This window comes from Eschscholzia californica, unplaced genomic scaffold, assembly GCF_041429995.1.
Source record: "Eschscholzia californica isolate CP2 unplaced genomic scaffold, dmEscCali1.0.p SCAF_1, whole genome shotgun sequence".
NCBI lineage: Eukaryota > Viridiplantae > Streptophyta > Magnoliopsida > Ranunculales > Papaveraceae > Eschscholzia > Eschscholzia californica.
The window spans coordinates 76,433,568-76,456,590 of record NW_028238198.1 but is presented as its reverse complement, the minus strand read 5'-3'; the positions used below and the strand labels follow the sequence as shown (position 1 = coordinate 76,456,590).

Below are 23,023 nucleotides of genomic sequence, written 5' to 3'. Positions count from 1 at the left end.
GTGACGGACTTTCACCGACTACAACCATTGCCACCATCATCACTACCGTCTTCATCTTCATCATCATCACCACCTTTATATGGACTTATAATAAAAGGAAAAAATATCAGAACCTTTGACGATAAAACAGTTTTTCTTTGTCGCTTGAAGAGGGGACCTTTCAAAGGTCTCGTTTCTTTTAGGAGGTGAAGTCGTGAAGATGAAGAGGGGATGACCGCGATGGTGGTTGGGAATGTTGAAAAGGACAGGATGGTGGGTGTTGGTGATATTGGTAGGGGAGAGGGTGGTGTTGAAGATGAGAGCGTCACAGCATAGGAACCGGTGCCGCTGACCATTCGCTTTTATTTTTTATATTTTATTTTAGATGTGGCAAGTACTAGGCTCAGGCGGGTGCAAAGAAAAAAATGAATTCAAGTTGTGTTTCTTTATCAGTGTGTAAACTTCTTAAAGACCTTGTGTGGCCATACCATTCCTCTTGTGATTGGGAAAGTGTTAAGATCGTCCCCAATGAGACACTCAAACACTAAAATCTATAGTGTCCTTTAGGTTTTATACAAGTTTTGTTAAAAAACCTTCTCCAATGGCCACTCTACTAGACACTCTACGATGACGTCGGGCATTTATTAATAGAGACTCTCAAGAGAGACACTTTAAAATTGGAGTGTCTCTTTGGAACTATCTAATTGACATTATAAAATTTTAACAATAAAACCCTTGTTTTTTAACTTATTTTTATCTATTGAATTTAATAGTGACATGTATAGTAAGTAGAGGTATTTTAGAGATCACCATTAGAACAACAAAGGTTTAGAGTGTCTATATATTGACATTTAGGAAAGAGAATCTTTATGACAGTTGACAACTAAGATTTTTAGAGTGTCCCATTGAAGATGCTCCAAATGCGTCTCTCTCAAGATAAATTTGAGGGCGAGCATAATTAGTAAAAATGGGATGCTTCACAATTCTTGTGCAATACAGATGGCCCTTCACCGAGATATAAGCGCTTATAGGATTTTCCTACCAATTCTATGTTAGGTTTTCACACTAAACTTCTAAAATGGTTGTTTTCAGGGAATTATATACAGTCATTTCCATTTTGATTCCAACTCTCACTCTCCTTTATAGACTTTAGTCTTGCCCGGCCTCGTATGAGATCTTGGTTCCACCCATGAGTACTTTGATTGTATTCACACGTGGCTTTCAACAAAAAAAATATAATTGTATTCAGACGTGGAGTTATAAACACAACACCCAAGTACATTTTTTCTATTCACATATAAGTGATATTTTTGAAACACCACCTCCTTTCTCATTTAAAATTTGAATTACAAAACCCAAAATTTGAGAGATAATAGGAAATTAGGCCAAGAGCTGAATAATATTGTAAAAAGATTCATTTTGTGAAAATACAATTTTACCCCCAAAATGAAATTTTCCGCCCAAATCAACGTCATAAACATTTTTGAAAATTTCTGAACAAATCTTAGTTTCGTCTCAACAATTTTGTAAATTTTTTGCTCAAAATTGTTTTGTAAAAATGTTTCGCATTTTGTCTTTTGCATTTTGACACACACAAACTGACACTAACATTTTGGCTAAAGCATTTTCCGATTTGTCTTGTGAAGAAATAAATGGTTTCCGCATTTTTTGTTTTGCTTTCGGCAGAAACATTTAGACTAAAGCAGTTTTTTATTTGTCTCTTGCAAAAATTAAAATGTTATTATCCTTTGTATTAGACACACCCATTAACGGACAAATAATATTTTGGCTAATGCGTTATATATGCTATTAACAACATAATTACATATGTTGTCAATATTTTATAACAAGTCAGGACATTATTACACATGTTGCCAACATTTTGTAACAACACAATTATACATGTTGTTAACAATATATAAGAACATGTCTATATATGTTGTCAACATATAAGGGCAAAAATAAAATTATGGAAAAAATATGGTTGTCTTGTTAACAACATAATTATATATGTCGTCAACATTTTGAAAAGTGTTCAAAAAATGGATTTTTTTTGTATTATTATTTTTTAGTGATTTTTTTTTCATATTAGGGTTTAGATTTTGAGCTTTTCGATCATGTATTTTTTTCTTTTGTATTTCGTCAGAAAAATTGTACTTCACCAAAAACATTAGAGAAAGAGGGAAGGAGAGAGCGTGGGCGGTGATGGTGTGTTAGAGAGATGAGACGGTGGCAATTGTTTGGGAAGTCGCTTGTGAAATTGAGTAAGAAAGTAGTGTTTGTCGTTTGTTTTTTTTTTCACGTAACACTTGGATGAGCTATAATTAATTGACCGAAGCATTCAAGACTTGAATGTGAGTGTGGAAAACATTTTATATTCTTGCAACCAAACACACCATAATGGTGTGTATGGTTGCAGGATTCCTAAGTAGGATTCCTATCAAAAGTTAATTTGGTAGGAATTATGAATCCTTAGCCTGTTTGGCTACCAAAAATCATAGGACTCTTGAATCCTAAGGATTCCTAAATCTAAAATTTGTATGGGACCAAAATCCCACCCTACCCCTAGGATTTTGGATTAATGAACCTAAATTTCAAACTTAAAATCAACAAAAAATATTTCCTTTACAAAATCATTATTTTTTTCAAAATCATTGTCTTTTTCAAAAATCATATTTTTTCTAAAGACGTTTAAAAATACTCAAATAATAATAAATCATAGGATTCTTAGTTGCCAAACAAGCCAAAAAATATTACTTGGGTTCATAAATCCGTAGAATCATGAATCCCAAGGACTCATGAATCCGCAGATTCATGATTCCGCCACCCAAACACACCATTAGACTTATCACAAGGTGTAACGCCCCAAGCCTTAGCAGTTGCCGATATTGTCCCCGCTTTAACCACCCAGGCCCAAGCCCACACGGGTACGGGGTTTTGTTCTTGGCGAAGGCACCACAAGCCCACCCAAAAGACCTCGGTACTTACTAAGCTTGAGCTTACACATATATAGCCCAGTCTCTGGACACTCTTGTGAGCAATGTGGGACTATTACAATCCCCCACCCTCAGCGAAGAGTCGTCCTCGGCTCTGATACCACTTTGTAGCGCCCCAAATCCCAAATCTCAAGCTACCGCCTTGAAATCGAAGATTGGAGACCTTCAAACTGGATCCACGAGCAACACCTACCATGAGTGCACAATAATTACCTGAAAAACAAAATAGCTGGGTTAAAACCCAACTGCAGTAGATTTCCTCAAACCTAAGTCTCGGGTAGGCAAGCTCAATCCCCAATCAAGGAAGCATTGCATTCATATTCATTATTGGCATTATCTGAAATTTAACGGTGAATACTAACATAATATATCAGATTTATCCAATCCCTCTCGAAATTAATAATTTATGTCCTTTGATTAACTATTAGGTTTTTCGGTTCTCGTATTATTTTAATCTAATACTAACCCTGATAATACAACGATCTTTCCTTTTTTTTCAGCAGATAGAAAATATCATGCCTTTAACTAAGGTAAACCTTTATGGCCACAAACTTGACATATACGTCGACAAACACATTATGTCGAAAGACACAATCATCAAACTCTCGTTCAGGTATCTCAGACCAATACACAACAAACATTGACTCTTATCAAGAATTACAAACAAGCTCACCATACAATTCAAGTCAACAACACATGACAAGTCAGAAGCGATGATGCTCATAGTAGATCCTCACGTGCATCGCAATCTCAAACAAGCAAATAAAAATAATAATTAACAAACATAGACTCACCACTAGAAGGTATCTACCTAGGAGATACATTGCCTAAAGAACAGAAACCATGTGAATTATCTCAATAAATTCGTCCATCGGAGACTGTTCTGACACCTTGTACGAAAACAATTGTAACTCTTCACTCGGAACTCGGATTAACAAACCGTTTGAACTACTAAAAAGTAGACGAACATACCTCTATAACCATATAAGAATCACACTTAGATTCATTATATATCTACACCAGATTCAATTTTAATATAAACCGACGTGCAGTAGACACTGTTCTGACACCTTGTACGAAAACTATCGTAACTCTTCACTCGGAACTCGTATTAACAAACCGTTTGAACTACTAGAAAGTAGACAAAGAGACCTTTCCAACCATATAAAAATCACACTTAGATTCGTTATATATCTGCACCAGATTCAATTTTAATGTAAACCGACGTGCAGTAGACACTGTTCTGACACCTTGTACGAAAACTATCGTAACTCTTCACTCGGAACTCGGATTAACGAACCGTTTGAACTACTAGAAAGTAGACAAACAGAACTTTCCAAACATATAAGAATCACACCGAGATTCTTCATATATCATCACCAGATGTAAGTTGAATTTAGACCGAAATACTGTCCTGTCTATATGTTTTATGAAATTCTAGATAAAACTAATCTGTAAGCCATTTAATCGTTATTTCATGTGATTAACAATACTATACCTATCATGGAATAAATTGAAAGAGCCTACAAAAAAATTAGGAGATAGGAAATCTACTGCAGTTGGGTTTTAACCCAGCTATTTTGTTTTTCAGGTAATTATTGTGCACTCATGGTAGGTGTTGCTCGTGGATCCAGTTTGAAGGTCTCCAATCTTCGATTTCAAGGCGGTAGCTTGAGATTTGGGATTTGGGGCGCTACAAAGTGGTATCAGAGCCGAGGACGACTCTTCGCTGAGGGTGGGGGATTGTAATAGTCCCACATTGCTCACAAGAGTGTCTAGAGACTGGGCTATATATGTGTAAGCTCAAGCTTAGTAAGTACCGAGGTCTTTTGGGTGGGCTTGTGGTGCCTTCGCCAAGAACAAAACCCCGTACCCGTGTGGGCTTGGGCCTGGGTGGTTAAAGCGGGGACAATATCGGCAACTGCTAAGGCTTGGGGCGCTACAAAGTGGTATCAGAGCTCTAGGTTTAGTGGTCCTAGGGTTGTATTGTGGGTTTGATTGTCGTCGTTAGACACGTCATTGTTATGAACACTTTAATTAGTGTCTTGCACAACTGGTTGAATCTAGAATGTGCTTTTGGAATTGCTTTGTTGTGAAAACTTGAAAGAAGTTGTCTTTGTGTTTTCGAAATCTAAATTGTGATTGCAAATTTTCCATGGGAAGAATAATGGCTATTGATGTGATGTACTTTTTGTTTGTGATGCGTGCGAGTAAATGTCTTATTTGACCGTGATGTCAAACCTAAGTTATGTGATTGTGATTGTAGCAATACATATATTTATGATATACATGAGGGTACTGAAAATCCCTACTTTTATGGGATTTTGGGTTGTTTGAATGTGTGTTGTGTGATAGTGTATCAGTTGATTATGAATCAACTTAAAAATTTGTTTCGATGAGAAAATGTTAACTGAGAATGGTTGGCTCGACATGTGGGTCGATTGCAAACACGGGCTTGTCAATTTGATATTGGACAACCCAGTGGACCAAGGGCTTGAGTTCTAATATGGATTGACGATTATAATCCATAAGTGATCGGTGGTTGGCTCGACAGGATAATCGATGCAAACACAAGTTCATTCTTGTGGACCACATACTTCTAGTTTGAGAAGTAATGAATTGAACTAAGACTGGTTGGCTCGACATGTGGGTCGATTGCAAACACGGGTTTGTCAATGTGATATTGGACAACCTAGTGGACCAGGGGTTTGAGTTCAAATATGGATTGACGATTGTAATCCATAAGTAATCGGTGGTTGGCTCGCTTCCTGCTCATATGTGCTCGTGTTGCACGGATCCCCTTTTTGGCAGGTATCCATAGTTTATGAAGAGGTCTAAGTCGATGCAAACACAAGATCATTCTTGTGGACCACATACTTCTAGTTTGAGAAGTAATTACCAACTAGAGGTTGGCTCGCCTCCTGCTCATATGTAAAGTGCTCGTGTTGCACTGTGCTCGTGTTGCACGGATCCCCTTTTTGGGTGGTATCCTTTGTCTATTGAGAGGTTTAAGACGATGCAAACACGAATGGTAAGTGACGCTATCTCGTGGACCCCAAAATTGGTTATGCCCCTCCAAAAGGGAAGTTGTATTGTATGAATCTTTTCAACCGTGTAACAGGTTGACTTCAGTTGAGTTGTATTTCTTGTGCTTGTATAACATTTATGTCCTAGCATTTGCTACACTTGATTGCATATTGTTTGTGATTGTGGTATGTTTGATTTCGAGGACGAAATCCTCTTTTTAGGGTGGAAGATTGTAACACCCCTATTTTCTTGACATACCAAATTGGGTGAAAATAATAAAAGTCTAGGTCAGTTTTGTTTAGATTAAATACTGGTGGGTTTAAAAACCCTATTTCTCTTCACTTTTGAGAAAACCCTATAGAAAAGAAAGAGGGTGCAGCCGCTCCTTAGTGAAGGAAGGAGGAATAAAGAAGAAAAGTGATGGAAATAGATTTCTCTAGTGAGAGAACAAGCCATGGTTGTGGTCTTAAAGTCATCTAAGGCGAAAAGAGGTAGATTTCCTATCTCCTAATTTTTTTGTAGGCTCTTTCAATTTATTCCATGATAGGTATAGTATTGTTAATCACATGAAATAACGATTAAATGGCTTACAGATTAGTTTTATCTAGAATTTCATAAAACATATAGACAGGACAGTATTTCGGTCTAAATTCAACTTACATCTGGTGATGATATATGAAGAATCTCGGTGTGATTCTTATATGTTTGGAAAGTTCTGTTTGTCTACTTTCTAGTAGTTCAAACGGTTTGTTAATACGAGTTCCGAGTGAAGAGTTACGATAGTTTTCGTACAAGGTGTCAGAACAGTGTCTACTGCACGTCGGTTTATATTAAAATTGAATCTGGTGTAGATATATAATGAATCTAAGTGTGATTCTTATATGGTTATAGAGGTATGTTCGTCTACTTTTTAGTAGTTCAAACGGTTTGTTAATCCGAGTTCCGAGTGAAGAGTTACAATTGTTTTTGTACAAGGTGTCAGAACAGTCTCCGATGGACGAATTTATTGAGATAATTCACATGGTTTCTGTTCTTTAGGCAATGTATCTCCTAGGTAGATACCTTCTAGTGGTGAGTCTATGTTTGTTAATTATTATTTTTATTTGCTTGTTTGAGATTGCGATGCACGTGAGGATCTACTATGAGCATCATCGCTTCTGACTTGTCATGTGTTGTTGACTTGAATTGTATGGTGAGCTTGTTTGTAATTCTTGATAAGAGTCAATGTTTGTTGTGTATTGGTCTGAGATACCTGAACGAGAGTTTGATGATTGTGTCTTTCGACATAATGTGTTTGTCGACGTATATGTCAAGTTTGTGGCCATAAAGGTTTACCTTAGTTAAAGGCATGATATTTTCTATCTGCTGAAAAAAAAAGGAAAGATCGTTGTATTATCAGGGTTAGTATTAGATTAAAATAATACGAGAACCGAAAAACCTAATAGTTAATCAAAGGACATAAATTATTAATTTCGAGAGGGATTGGATAAATCTGATATATTATGTTAGTATTCACCGTTAAATTTCAGATAATGCCAATAATGAATATGAATGCAATGCTTCCTTGATTGGGGATTGAGCTTGCCTACCCGAGACTTAGGTTTGAGGAAATCTACTGCAGTTGGGTTTTAACCCAGCTATTTTGTTTTTCAGGTAATTATTGTGCACTCATGGTAGGTGTTGCTCGTGGATCCAGTTTGAAGGTCTCCAATCTTCGATTTCAAGGCAGTAGCTTGAGATTTGGGATTTGGGGCGCTACACAAGGATATTGTGTGCCTCTACTCTATGGTAGCCATCTTATTTCCATATAGGGTTCTCTCTGAGTCAATCAAATACAATTTGACTACATAACTCAATAGGTGTTTATCACTTATAAAAAAAAAGAAAGGTGTTTATTCATCGAGATGTCTAGTATTATGGAACTGCCCAGTCCTATTGGTCTTGAATTATGTTTCATTTTGAGGCATAGCTTAAGTTTTTAGGACTGAACAGTCCCAAACCTTGCCCCCTATAATTGTAGGCCGCCCGCCCAATGGGGTTTCTGAGATGAAGTAGCTAAAAAAGGGAGTAGTAATCAACACTGTCTTCCCCCCCAACGGTTTCTGAGAGAGGAAGGTGGTGGCACTAGTGGGGGCAGTGCAGTCTTTGCAGGCTTCCTTTTAAATTTCTAGAGAGAGAGAGAGAAAGAGAGACGATGATGATGCAGGCCGACAAAAACTGCACAATTTGTTACTCTGGCGCTGGAATTATCTCAATTTGCCTGACACTTGTCATGTCTCTTCTTCTTCGCCTCGGGATCGGGTTAATGACTCATAATGTCTAATCCAAAATCTTCCCATTTTTGGAAAGAAATACTAATAAAGAAGACGGTTTATACAAACGAGTAAAGCTACCGAGCCAGCCCGACCCGTCATTAGGTAGTTAGTTCTTCTCAGGTCCGCTGCCCCTACCCCTTAATAGGGCCAGATTTATACCACCAGAACAGAGGGTGAAAGTAGAGATAATTATAGGCTTATTATGTTAGAAGATTGATAAGATAGCGACCATCTGTAAAATTAGGGAGAGTAGTGGTGGTGCTGTTGGGGGTGCTTTTAGAAATAAGTGGTCCATCTGAATGAATGGTCCCCATTGTTATGGTGGCCGCACCTAACCCTACTCCCCCCTACCTAGCTACTTCCTATGCTTATTCACCTCCCATGCTTCCATTAAAGCAATATTTGAGCTTAAAACAAAACGTCGTGGCACAGTTCGGTCCATACCCCTATCAGTGTCAGATCCTCGAGATGATATAACACAAGTTCATAACGTGGTAACACAAGTTGGTAATGTACAACTGTACAAGTATATGGAAACCCACCAAAAACAATATGATATATAGAGAGAGGGGCAGGGAGACCCTTGCGAGAAGACCAAATAAAATGTTATGGAAAGTCCATCTCTAGCTAATTGGAAAAGCTTTACAATATTAGCAACTATTGTGAAAAAATAGAGATTGTATTAGAATCCAAATGAGTTTTTTTTAACAACTTGTCCTGGTCCTTCTTCTATGGTGGGTCTACTACCTCTGCCACCAGGTGGCCTGAGTGACCTAATTTTGTTACTTCACCATCAAAAGGCTGCTGCATTAATTGATTTTCACCCATTTCCCTATAGCGTCCTAATTCTGTCACCCACATTTAACTTGGGTGAGATCAACATGGAATATTTGTTAACGGCCGGATCTTCTCTATTATTTGATGTGACTGACTCACTCTATGTGGTACCGTTATCTCTTTTCATAAAAAGCTGATTAATACAACTAGTCTTTACTTTAGTCAGTCTATTTTGACTTTTTCTCATTCAGGCATCATTTTTCACATGTAGGGAGGGCCGGAGGGGGCTGGTCTATATCAAGAGTATTTAGTGGGTCTCATTTGTTTATATCTACTCCTCTTACTCAAACCTAATCGGCACTCAAGGGACATAACCTACATGTTGCATACTAATCATAAGATGTCCATGCCCACTTCAAAATTATTGTTTCTTACGCGTTTCTTTGCATATATATATCATCATTAAACCCTAAAGTCTAATTAATGGTGCTCAAACATAGAGGAAAATGACAATAGAATAGGGAGATGGGATGAGGATTTGAACATTGTTTACTTGGTAAGAATTATGCGTCCCCGTCAATATATGAAATTTAAACAAATTTACAACCTTGCGAGTTTAATAAACAAGTAGCTCCATCCTCTTTAATTTAGCAAACAAGATAGGTTTTTGTGTTTCGAGTTAATCATTATTTTAATATCTTTGTTCTTCTCTGAGTTTGCGGTTTTAGTTGGAAGTCTAGCTAGTTTTGCACAACTTAAAATTTTTATATAATAATTAGAGAACCTAGTTGCTCTTATTAATTACAATACTAATCTAATAAATTTCTTAAATAACACGTAGTTAAATAACTAACCTTTTTTAGTTGTTCAACAAGTTAACAACCCTTAAGGTAGTGCTCATGAGTCACATTTAAATTAGGTGGATGCCTAGGGGCCATAAGAATTTGCAAAAATTAATTAATCTAGTTTCACTCAACTTGATAAAACTTTTTTTTTTTTTTTTTGAAGAAATAGAATAGTTTCATTGATTAAAAAAAAGCTTACAGAAGTTAGATGAGAAGACTAACTTCACAAAAACCCAAAACAACAATGTGACTAAAGAAGATTACAAATGGCTCAAAGCCTAATTAACGCATCCCAGTTTGTAATTAGGTTCGAGAAGTTCAATTTCTTTCTCCATGGTTGGTTGATGTTCCAATAGAAAATGGAAGCTTTTGTTTGGACAATAATTTCCTCGACTGTAGCTTCTTTCTCATACAAATCATCCATCATCCTCTTGTTTCTTTCAATCCATATATTCCATATGATTGCCGCAGGAATGCATAAAATCAAGGAACTTTTTCTATCTATTCCTTTCTTTGGTTTCCAATCTATGATTAGTTGGATAATATCCAAATGACATAAACCATTCCATTCTTGTAGTAGTAATTCTTTCCAAACTTCAGAGGCAAAAGAACAGTGCAAAAGCAAATGATTTGATGATTCTTCATCTCTTTTACACATAGAGCATCTATTGGGATTATAGGATCCTTGCTTGGTGAGTCTATCATTAGTGGGCAAAGATTTGTGCAGGACTGACCAAATGAGGAAAGATACTTTAGATGGTATTGTCTTGTTCCAGAAATATGTCGGGAATGGATCACCAATTGCACTAGATTGTTCCTCGAGGGTTCTGTAAAGTGAATTAACAGAGAAACCTTTATCGGAAGGAGACCAATTTCTTGAATCATGAGGGGCTGCAAGATTGCTCGTAGCCATAGTTGCTGCAGAGAGAAGCTCTGTTAGCTCCTTCATTTCAGAGTTTCTAATGGGTCTAGAAAGGTGGAGATTCCATCTATCTTCTCTGAATTCACCTCCCATACATTCTTGAATAGAGGCATATTTTTTTTTTCGAGACTTTCCAAATCGAATGAAATTTGGAGAAGAAAGTACCTGACTTAGTCCAGTTATCATGCCAGAAATCAGAGTGGTTGCCTTCTTTGATGGTAAATGTGGTAAGCTCTTGAATAACATGAGTGAGAGAAGATATTTTTCTCCAAGGGCCTTTGCTTTTACTGTGATTTTGATTTTGAGGGAACCATCTATTGCTTGCGTATTCATACTTTTCTGAGATTATCTTTTTCCATAAAGAGTCAGTATCCTCTCCGAATCTCCAAATCCATTTCCCAATTAAAGCTTTGTTCATCAGCTCTAAATTCTTTATTCCCAATCCGCCAGACTTCTTACTAATACAGATTTTTTTCCATCCTACCCAATGCTTTTTTTTCTTCTTGTCAGATGATCCCCATAGGAAATCTCTAATAATTTTCTCGATCTTTTTTCTGATGGAGACTGGCATGAGGAAAAGAGAGAGGTAGTAAAGTGGAATTGATGATAGAGTGCTTTTGATTAATATTAGCCTTCCTCCTTTGGAGAGGAATCTGCATTTCCATAACGCTAACTTCTTATGCATTCTTTCTAACACAGGGGTCCAAAAATCTTGGCTTTGAGAAGAAAGACCAAGTGGGAGCCCCAAATATTTGAAAGGTAAAGATTCTGGGTTGCATTTGAGGATATCTGAAGCTTCTTTGATGATTTCTAAGGAGCAATTCAAACCAATAATTGAACTTTTATCTCTGTTGATCTTTAGCCCTGTTAGTAGTTCAAAATCATGAAGAATTCCAATAAGACTGTGAAAATATTCTGTTTTTGCTTTAATGAAGACAATGGTGTCATCTGCAAATTGTAGATGACTAACCTCTGTTCCTTGCTTATGCACCTTAAGACCTTTGAGATTTCCATTAGATTTCGCTTCATGGATGAGTGAGGAAAAGATTTCTCCTACTAGGATGAAGAGAAATGGTGACAAGGGATCTCCTTGTCGAATACCTTTGTAAGATTTGAAAAAGCCACATGCTTTACCATTAATAAGGATGGAGAAGTGAGCTGAGTTCAGGCTATTTCTGATCCATCTTCTCCATCTCCATTTGAAACCCATTTTTCCCAAAACCATATCAATAGTATCCCATCTCACATTATCAAAAGCTTTTTCTATATCTAGTTTGATTAGCATCCCATTTTGGTTTGTTTTGGTGTTAGAATCAATTATCTCTGAGGTGATGAGAATGGAATCCAAGATGTTTCTATTTGCTACAAATGCTCCTTGATTGTTGGAAACTAGGAGGGGAAGATATTGTTTCAGTCTGTTGGAGAGAACTTTTGAAAAAATTTTATGAGTGCCATTGATCAAGCTAATGGGCCTGAAATCTTTTGGGAGGATAGACACTTCCTTCTTAGGTATCAAAGTAATAAAGGTGCAGTTGTGTCTCCAATCTGTAAAACCCATGTTGTTGTACTCTGCTATCATGGCGATAAAGTCCGCTTTGATGATCTCCCATGAAGCTACGAAGAATTCATTAGTATAGCCATCAGGGCCAGGGGCTTTACCTCTTTTCAGATTTTTTATAACCTCCAAAACTTCTGAGATTTGAATTGGTTGCTCAAGCTTCATCCCATCTTCATGAGAAAGGCAGGTTAATGGAGGCATTGATTGCCACTCAGGAGTAGAAGAAGGTTTGGCGAACAAAGTAGAAAAATGTTTCACAAAAGCCTCCTCAATCTTCTTGGGATCAGTTTCAATGTTGTTTTCAATTTGGATTGACTTGATAAGCCCTTTTTTCTTCTTGTGGGTAGCCATAGTGTGATAAAATCTAGTGTTTCTATCACCATCCGCAATCCATATAGTTTTAGCTCTCTGATGCCATTTCATTTCCAGGTCAGCAGCCAACTTTTGTGATTTCTCAATAAGATTTCTTCTTTCTATCATCTCTTCTTGATCTATAGAATTGTTTTCTTCTTTCTTGTTGAAGTGATCTATTTGCCCTGTCAAGGTCTTCATTTGTTCTTCAAGTGAGTAGAATTTTGTTTTTGCCCATTCCTTTAAAATTGGCTTAAGACAATGAAGCTTTTTAGCAAAGGAGTAACTTGCTGGACCTGCAAAAGAAAAAGAATTCCATTTCTCCTTCAATAAAGAAAAGAAGGAGTCATGGTTAAGCCAAAAATTCTCAAACCTAAATGGGTGGGGATGCTGAATTAGTCCATTGGACTTAAGAGAGAGGGGAGTGGTCTGAGACTGTTCTAGGGAGAAGGTGAAGAGTGGAGTGAGGGAGTAGGGAGTTCCAGCTATTTGAACATATGGCTCTATCTATTCTGGTCATGGTGGGATTATCATGGTTATTTGACTAGGTAAATGATCCACCCAAGAGCGGGAATTCTTCAAGGGTATGAGCTGATATAAACTCATTGAACCTATCCATGTGCTTATTCCTGGAAGAGGTTTTGTTTTTTTCATATGAAAATCTAATCACATTGAAGTCCCCAATCAGGAGCCATGGCAGGATGTTATTGATGCTAATACTTGATAAAATTTTCAAACTTAAAAATAAAAATTTATTTATATATTGTTCGACTAGCGGGAATGCATGAGAATCTTGTTCATTCGGGAATGAGATTCTCCCTAAATAGGGTAATAGCAAACTATTAGCAAACCTAGAGGCTAGAAGGAAAATTAGTTTGTGATTCTCATTCTCCCAACGTTTTGTTTTAATATTTATAGATTAAATTCTTAGTAAAATATTAAAATGATAAATATTAAAATCGTCATTGATATAATATCTCAATTAAAAAAATAAAAAAATTAAGGTTTTAGCCAACACCATACACCTCTCGCTCTAAGGTAATTATCTCTCTCTAGTTAATTTTCCTTCTCTCTAGCTCTTTGGTCATTTGAATTGATTTCATACAGTTTAAAAAGAAAATAAAATATATAACCTAGAACTTTAACATGAGAAGATAAAGTCAATCTCTATAGGTTTAATTTTTATATATCTCTCGGCATAGCAAGAAATCGGTCAGTTAAGAGACGGTGGCAATTCTTCGGTCACAAGCCGGTACGTATACTTTAATAATAAGATCCTTCCTGGTAACGGTTGATTTGTATACCGCTTCAACTTCGAGCTTGATGTTAAAAACACGATTATATAATAATTGGATATATGATAAAGTCACGATTAATATATGGAGTATTTGATTGCTAGACATTATATGTTTGATTGCTAGATAGCCCTTCTCCCAAGTGGGACTATTCTCACACGCCCCTCACGTGTAACGTGATTAGCCTAACACGTGTGGGCCTAGCTCTAATACCATGTTAAAATCACGATTATATAATAATTGGAGATATGATAAAGTCACGATTAATATATAATCGGATAGAGAAACATAAAATGAATGACACAATATTTAACGTGGTTCAGTCGGATGCACAAGACCTACATCCACAGAGAAATAACTTCATTATTAATATTCACTACATACAATTGTATGTGGGCTTGATCGGTTACATAACTCGATAATTTAATCTCTATATAACCCAACTCATATTTATAGAGTGATTCGGGTTTTCTAGTTTCTTAAGTTTCCTAACTAAACTTAGGAAAGAATACAATATTTATCTAAATATAATTATATGATATATCTTGAATATATGAAACTAAATCTTCTGTATCTTCATATATTCTGGAATATCTTTGAACATCTTCAAGTATATCCGGAATTTATCTTCGAGTATCTTCAAGTATATCCGGACTTTTCTTGATCGTCGGATCTTCTTATCTTGATCCGCCTCTTATATCACGTGTTTACACACGTATCTCAATACTTGGTGTCGTAGTTGATTGAAAGCCTTCCAACCCCTTCTATCTCACCCTATACCTCCTTTCTTGGCTTAGACATTCTATCTTTGTCTTGTTAGAAGGGACGACTTAGAAAAGAGAATGTCTGATTTTGGGAAAACTCTAAACTTATCTTATTTACTTATGTGGCATAGTTATTTTTGTGAATAAATAATTAGTTATTTAGAAAATATAGAAGATCAATTTCTATTGGTTGAAAATCGAATGTTGATGAGTCGGGCAATTTGAGATATCTCTATTCCCCCTCGACACGTCATCTTAGAGATCTAAATAGCATGTTGCATTGAAGAGAACTTTTAAGAAAAAATTCTAAAATCATGTGACACTCAGAGTTTCTAAGATTGAGTGTTGCATTGGAGATGATCTAACATGAATCGAAATGAGGATTTCATTCCTTTCATTTTAAACCAAATAATCAATTATTGGGGGCACAAATAAGATTCAACATCGGCCATTACTTAAATTAACATTGATAAAAAAAAATTATATCTCCGGGGGATATATCGATTAGAACATTGATTAAATGGCAAAGAGAATTAAAACTCAAGTTACAAAAGTCATTGCTACATAAACACAACATATACACATTGTCTTGTATTTTTGAATGACCCACAAGAGCTTTCTCTTTGGGGGTATTTTGAAAATGAGTTGGTAATTAAACAAAAATTTCGAATTTTCAATAACTATAGGAATCTTATCATATTGGGTACACCTTTCTAAGTTTCACTACTCATTCGTTTTTTATGCTCTATTTTGTAGAAACCTAATAAAGAGTCTAAAGTTGTACCCTAAATGCAACAGTAACAATGGACCGTTACAAAATCTGTTTTACTGTTGTCTAAAACATTATTAGTTCATAGTCAATTCTACCAACCAGATGAAGATCAATATGGTAAATGTTTTTTTTGGTGTTTCTCTCTCTCTCTCTCTCTCTCTCTCTCTCTCTAAACCAATCTATCACTCACTAGCTCATTCTCTCTAAAACAACTGCCTTTTGAGATCTCTCTCTCTCTCTCTAATCACTTCCTGTCTGTTCTTCATCCAAACTTCTTTTTCTTCTTCTTCTTCTTCTTCTTCTTCTTCTGTTAAATAAGGAAAGAGAAGCTTCAAGTAATTAGGGCAGACCTCCTTCTTAAAAGTAGTCCTACCTTTGAATCTCTTGAAGGCTTGTCTTACTGTGGGACTTCTACTCTTCTGGGTCAAAGAAGAAGACAACAACCTTCATACTACTAAGAGAAGCACCTTACTACTACTACTACTCTCTCTCTCTCTCTCTCTCTCTCTCTCTCTCTCTCTCTCTCTCTCTCTTCTCTACTTTGTATGATTTAACAAGGTGATCTAAGAAAGAGAGGTTCCAAAGCAAAAATCTAAACCCCCAAAAAGTTGGAAGTCCCTAAGGTGCAAGTTTCTTCTTATCTTATCCTATTCTTTTTAATTTTTGTTGTTGGATCCACTAAAAGAAGGTAAAATTGGAGGTGGGTAGTCATGGAATTTGTTCAAAGTGGTAAATCAAATGGTGGGTTCTATGAGGAAGAAGGAGAAGAGGTAATAAGAGAAAGTACAGGCCATAATAAACAACCTTTCACTTCTTCCTTTTCTTCTTCATCTTCTTCTCCCCACAACATCATTCAAGAAGAAGAGTTTCTCCATGGCAGTACTGATGAAATGGTTGGTATTGAAAGAGAACACATGTTTGATAAAGTAGTCACACCAAGTGATGTTGGTAAACTAAACAGACTAGTTATACCTAAACAACATGCTGAGAAGTATTTCCCTTTAGATTCAACAGCAAATGAAAAGGGTTTATTGTTAAATTTTGAAGATAGAAGTGGGAAACCATGGAGATTTAGGTATTCTTATTGGAATAGTAGCCAAAGTTATGTCATGACTAAAGGATGGAGTAGGTTTGTCAAGGACAAAAAGCTCGACGCTGGTGATACTGTTTCGTTCCAACGAGGTGCCAGTGAATCGGTTAAAGATAGGTTTTTCATCGATTGGAGTCGAAGACCCAAACCACTAGATCTGAGTAGTTTACCATTCCAACCAAATCTTCTATCCTTGCCAAGAACAATAGTTCCATGGGGAAGACTACTTTATCCACAAGGGGCAACTGAATTAGCCGTCTCATCATCGATCCCACGAGAACATTTTCGATTGATTTATGATCAACATCCACATTATTATCATCCTCATTTTCAAAATCAGCACCCAAATCACTACCATTTCTCACCATCATCATCATCATCTAGTCCTAGCTCCTATGGATACAATATGGTAAATCATTCTGGTTCTTCAGTTGTTTACTTAAGACCATCATCATCAACAACCCAACAAGAAGTTGGGTTAGTGCAACAAGCAAGTGAAGATAAAGTACCAATGGTTTTCGAGTCGGTGCCGGTGGTCCATGGTAAAGCTGCAGCTAAGAGAGTTAGGTTGTTTGGGGTGAACTTGGAATGTCCTATATTAATGGAAGATAAACCTCATGAATCATCGACCGGAACCATACCAATGAATACAACAATGGGTTCATCATCTCTTGCTCATAATCCCCATATGATTCATCAGAATATTGATCCTTCTGATCTTCCTATCCAGTTAAGGGTTTATAATGGTGCCCCACTTCCAACAATCCCAATTGAGTTGCCTAAAAGAGTAAGACAACCTTTGTCTTTCGACTTAGATATCTAAGAGAGAATAATTTATCAAGCACAACAAAGAAATAGTATATGATTGAATTACATATGAATTTATGTATTTTTTTCTGTACAATGATCTTCCAAACACAGATTGGACGCACCGATTTAAGGTTAGTTTAGTCAAAATCATACAAGTAATGGGGTTTTTATCATCAATGTATAGAATGAGCATATGGGTTAACTAGTTTGAATCACCTCTAGGTTTTGGGAGTTGTTTGGGGTGCTAATATAATCACAAATTGTGATCTTTTTCATTTTTCATTATGTTATATACATATAGATATATAAGGTGAATATATATATATAGATCATTATATAAGACTATTTCATGATGTTATTTAGGTTTCAAATTGAAGAGCTTGAAATTCCCCAAATTGTTCATCTTTGCTTGATTATCAACTACATTGCAATCTCTCTTTTCTCTTTGACGATGCAAATAATAATGCTTACAGTTGTGGAATCATGACATTTGTTAGGTTAATTAATATTTGTTATAGCCGCCTCTTTGTCAGGATGATCTGCCAAGAAAGTTACAGGAATTAAAAGGTTTGGAGTCTGTATTCCTTCATTTTCATATTCCTTTATAAAGTTTTCCTAATCCCTAATACTATACTTAACCCTTTTTAATTCTAGGGTAGCTTGTTTTTCTTGAATCTTTAATAATGCTATAAAATTATGTTGATTAGTTCTCTTCATGAACCTCTTTCAGTTTCTGAGACCTAATTTTAAAAGCTGATAAAATTAGGGCGTATTTTTTTTTTCTAATATAAGAATATATCGAAATTGTCATAGGATTAAATGTTAATTCCTATTGCTATGTTAAATTTATATATACATTTTGTTCGATATATATCTGAGGAATGTGTTTGAATATCAACATTCCATTTATGTGTTACTTATGTTCATTGAAGTACTTCATCAAAAAAAAAAAATGTTCATTGAAGTGTTATCATATTGACCTATCTCTAAAAAACCCCATGTAGGCTAAGTAGAAATTGATCCTATAGTCTAGACGAAGGGAGATAATTAAACACTTGGAACATTTTTGCGACCCCACGAACTTGGCAATAGTTACGTTTTAGTTGAGGTGTGAATTAATCATGGTCGGAAGAATATTAGAGTATGAGATTTTATTATGAATCGGGATATCCTCGCACTAAAACGTATAATTGCTATTCCTTATGTACAATTCAAATCATTTGATCATCCCAATACTTCATGTATAAGAAAAATACTCATTTCCTAGACCATGTAGACATGTAGTTATATATTTTATGCATTTGCTATGTATAACTGCAATCAGATTATAGCTTAATCTTTCAATTTGTCGTCTTTCAATTTGTCGTCCGAGTTTCGAATTATACGCTTTGTCATGAAAATCTGTTCATATGTTTATTATCTGTTTGATGTAGTATTGGTAACTACTTCTACTCATCAAATTAAGATCAATATTGATTCATTCTAATGCTTGTGTGTTTGTTACTTAAGCAATTGCTAGTTATACTGTTTTTTCGACTTAAGTCATTTGTTCGTCTCTTGATAAAACTTGTTAAAAGTTTAAACATTATGAGATATAAGTATCATTGAATGAGTTTCTGTATAGAAGAAGATGGAGCTGGTATAGCTTGATTACACCCATGAAGGTTAATCATGAATAATGGAAGACTTTCATTCAACTATGACACACTTGTGTGCATCTGAGAACCCGAAAACAATGAACTTGCAACTATGAACTAGTAAGCTTTACCTTTATACATCTCTTGATTTAGTACAGAAGGTTAAGTTTTCATTTAGGTAAAAATGATTTGATTTCAAAGGTAAATCTTGTTAACAGGGTTTGCCTACTTTATCATGTTAGAAAGTAAACCCTAGATTACTAGCTAGTGTGTTCTTAATTATGTTTATTAAATGAGCACTAAACTACAGGACTTACTAGTTTGTGGACTCATAATTTCATAGACAGATTTTATAATGCAGGCTCTCAATCCTGGTCTGTGAACCAGTTTTGACTAAAACGTTTTTAGCAACAGTTTTAAACCGTTGCTAAAGCTGTCTTTTGTTTCTTGTGCTTCAAATAAAGAAAAACCCATTTAGCAACAATTTCTCCTTAGCAGAGAACTTTTTCGTCCAATATCCCTACTCTATCTATCTCCAACATTAATGTTACCATGGTTAAAATATTGAATTTTGTCGTTCACCCAAAAGTTGAAATCTATATCAGAAGGTTACAAATGTTTGACAATCAAATCGATGACTGGTGGTCCACAAACATTGTTGGAAAAATACACTTAGTTTGCATCTGTGAATAAATTTACACGGACGTAGAAGTTTTATCATGACCAACTCTTGAGAATTAATACTTAAGTCCTACCTGTAGTTGAAAATAGAAGTTAACGAACACGTTCCTCCGTTTAGGACCTCTCCACTAATTAGTTTGAGTTAGATGACAATAAACATAAGATTTTTTTATAAAATAGATTTTACTGGGTAAATCCTGACTTTTTATTGTTAGAAAACTTTTCATGGTTTCATCCACTGTCAAGAAGAAAAAGAAAAAGTTAAACATAATATTACACTAGGGCTCATAAATTCCCAAACCGCATAAAAGGAGTATATATATAAAGTGAATATGCCTAGATTCTCATAATTATATATACATATATTAAATTGATTAACTTTATCAGCAACTTCCAACTTAGCAATATTATACTATAATCCATTAATATATATGTGTATCCTATAAAGTTCTAAAAAGAAGTTAGCTACTCTAGATCTTTGCATATAATCATGCATGCATTGAGATTGAACTTAAAATGGGTGATCATCCTTCTCTTCTCTATCAAAATTTTGTTGAATATCTTGATGTGTGTTTTTCATTTCTTTTCTTTTCTTTCTCACACATATATATCTATTATACAAAATAGATCAATGTGACTAGGACATAATAAATACAAAGTAATATGACTAGGACAAAAACATAATCTGAGTATCTGACTAGGACATAACAATTATAAATTTCTTTTAGTAATTTGTTTCAACTTCCTAAACTCCTCAAATTCTTTGCAATATCTCTCCATCTTTTCTCTCTCATTGTCACTCTTTGTACTCAAAATTTTAAAGAAGAAAACAAAAGACAGAGGAAATCCCAAAAAAATGTCTCTCAGCAACAGTTGCCAACTGCGTGTCTAGGGTTAGTATCCTTTTTCTCCCTCTCATCCCCACCATTACTGAGTTATTGGTTTCTTAGGCTCTATCTTTCAATTCCTTAATCATCTGTTTGTTAATCTTCGAAGTGAAGCTGTTTCAAAGCTTTTCATCAAAAAAAATTCGGACGTTTATATGATAAATTTGACCTTAAATTTGTTTTTGCTTGATTTTTACATTTCGGTTCATTTGAAATTGGATTTCTATAAGACTATTGATTTCTATTTACTTGAGTACTTTCTTATGATTGTAATCTCCATTGGTATTTCATTTGACTTTATTTGAAACTTTTGGACTTTGGGTTTTATGCTTGAACTTGTATGAAGTGAGTTTCACTAAAATTTCTTGAGAAGAGAGTGTATTTATATATAGATTTAATGGAAGATTACTTCATGTTAGAGGAGTTGACTAGAAAATTCAGTCCTTTTTTTTTGCTTAAGAACTTCAAATTTATTTAATGAAACTCTGATTTGAAGAGTTTTACTCTCAAACTCTGATTTGAAGAGTTTTACTCTCAAGTTAAGGCTTAACGCTGAAGTTATTATGTAGTCCATGAAGAGTAAATTTCTATGGTATAATCACTTTTTGACCTAATTAGATTCTGAATAGGGCTATTACTTCTCTATATTTCTATTTGACTGGTAGATGTTTTGGGGGAAGAAGGTAAACAGAGAAGCTAGAAAGAAGCAAGACCAGAAAATAACTACGAGTCATTAAGTAGTCAACTATATTAAGTATAAGTGAAGAGTGTAAACTCAATTGAACACCATTTCGTCTAGCTAATCCTTTTCTTGGGGTTCAATATAAATTTTTTTATTCCTCCTTACACCCACATACAGTCACCTGAATGGATGTAAAAACTTAGGGCACTCTCTAGATGGTTATGTGATTAGTAAAGATATATGCATTTATGGAATTGAAGCGATTGAAGACGTTCATTATGCCAAACTTAGATATATGATAACACCAATACGTAAAAGGACCGCAAATCTTTATCTTTTCTTTTGACCTCTTCTCAGAGGAATTTTAAGACTGATATCTTCAATTTTCACAGATGGCGGATGGATTTCCAAATGAAGACATACCCATTGAAGTCTTATCTCGGTTGCCAACAGAGGTTTTGCTCCAATCAAAGCAAGTTTCGAAAAAGTAACGTCAAAAAATTAATGATAAGTCCTTCGTTCAGGTTCAATCCGAAAAATCAAAACCCATCTTCTCTGGTTTCTCTTCCAAGAAAAGTTCCAATGGTGCAAGGCTGATATTGAGACTGCCAGCCATATCCCTGTTGAAAGCGGACACACAATTGTGCATAAATCGGTGTTTGATTTTCCTGCTCGAAAAAGTTGTCCTTGTGGCATCAAGCAATGAGTTTGTGTGTTGTAGAAGTTGCAAACAACAAGTCTTCTCAACCTCTCATCTATATTTTCAATCCCTCTAACAAGCAATATGTCTCACTAAAATAGCCCGATATTATAGGAAAAACCATTGCAATAGCTCTCATGGGCTGGACAACCATGTAGAAATATGACTGGGACAAGCATTTCTCATTCAAATCCAGGCATCCACTTTTTTCCTGCTGACTAGGATGCGTCCACATAAATGTGGCTGTCCAAATTCACATGTTTTGGAGTAACCCTCATCTAAAGCTCTTTCATTTAAACTCTTTGATGTCTCCCTACAGCACTGGAAATTTTCTCTCCATTCCCACTTCCCATAAGCCATAACAATCCAGTTGCTCTCTTTCTCTCCCCAACTATCTTTCTCTCTCAATTCTGACAATAAAACAGACATTGTTTGTCTTCAGGCAGCTTCCACCTCCCTCCATCGTCTCTCCCTTCGCGAGGTTTTACCTCTAGCTTAAGGTTAAAATTAACTACAATCCTTGAAAATCCTTTACAATAAATTGCATCGAAGGATTGATTAGGTGCTTCAAAGATCATTAATAAATTCTTTTTTAAATGCTCTGGATGGGAATGATGAACCTAGCGATGATGAAGAGAAGAAAGTTTGCTTCATATGGTGGAATTTAATGAATCTGATGAACCTAGCGATGATGAAGAGAAGAAAGTTTGCTTCATAGGGTGGAATTTAATGAATCTGATGAACCTATTGATGATGAAGAAAATAATAAAAGTAAGTGATTTCATCTCTCTTATTTTTATTATTGTCTAGATGTTTTAACTGTTGTCTTATTATATAGATTCATCACCCCAAATGTAGAAGCTATATCAAAGATGATTACTAAAAATGCAAGTGAGGAATTTTAAAATTTATTAAGCAACTATTGTGCACTTTAG

The 23,023-nt window shown here is 35.4% G+C and overlaps 1 protein-coding gene across 1 annotated transcript; it reads left to right on the top strand.

Moving 5' to 3' along the window:
• Positions 1-15,645: 15,645 nt before the first annotated feature.
• On the top strand, positions 15,646-17,930 carry LOC147569281 (B3 domain-containing protein Os03g0120900-like). The gene has a single exon (XM_086655752.1). The coding sequence runs from the start codon at positions 16,312-16,314 to the stop codon at positions 17,512-17,514; it is 1,203 nt and encodes a 400-aa protein (XP_086511878.1). The 5' UTR covers positions 15,646-16,311; the 3' UTR covers positions 17,515-17,930.
• The last annotated feature ends 5,093 nt before the right edge of the window (positions 17,931-23,023 follow it).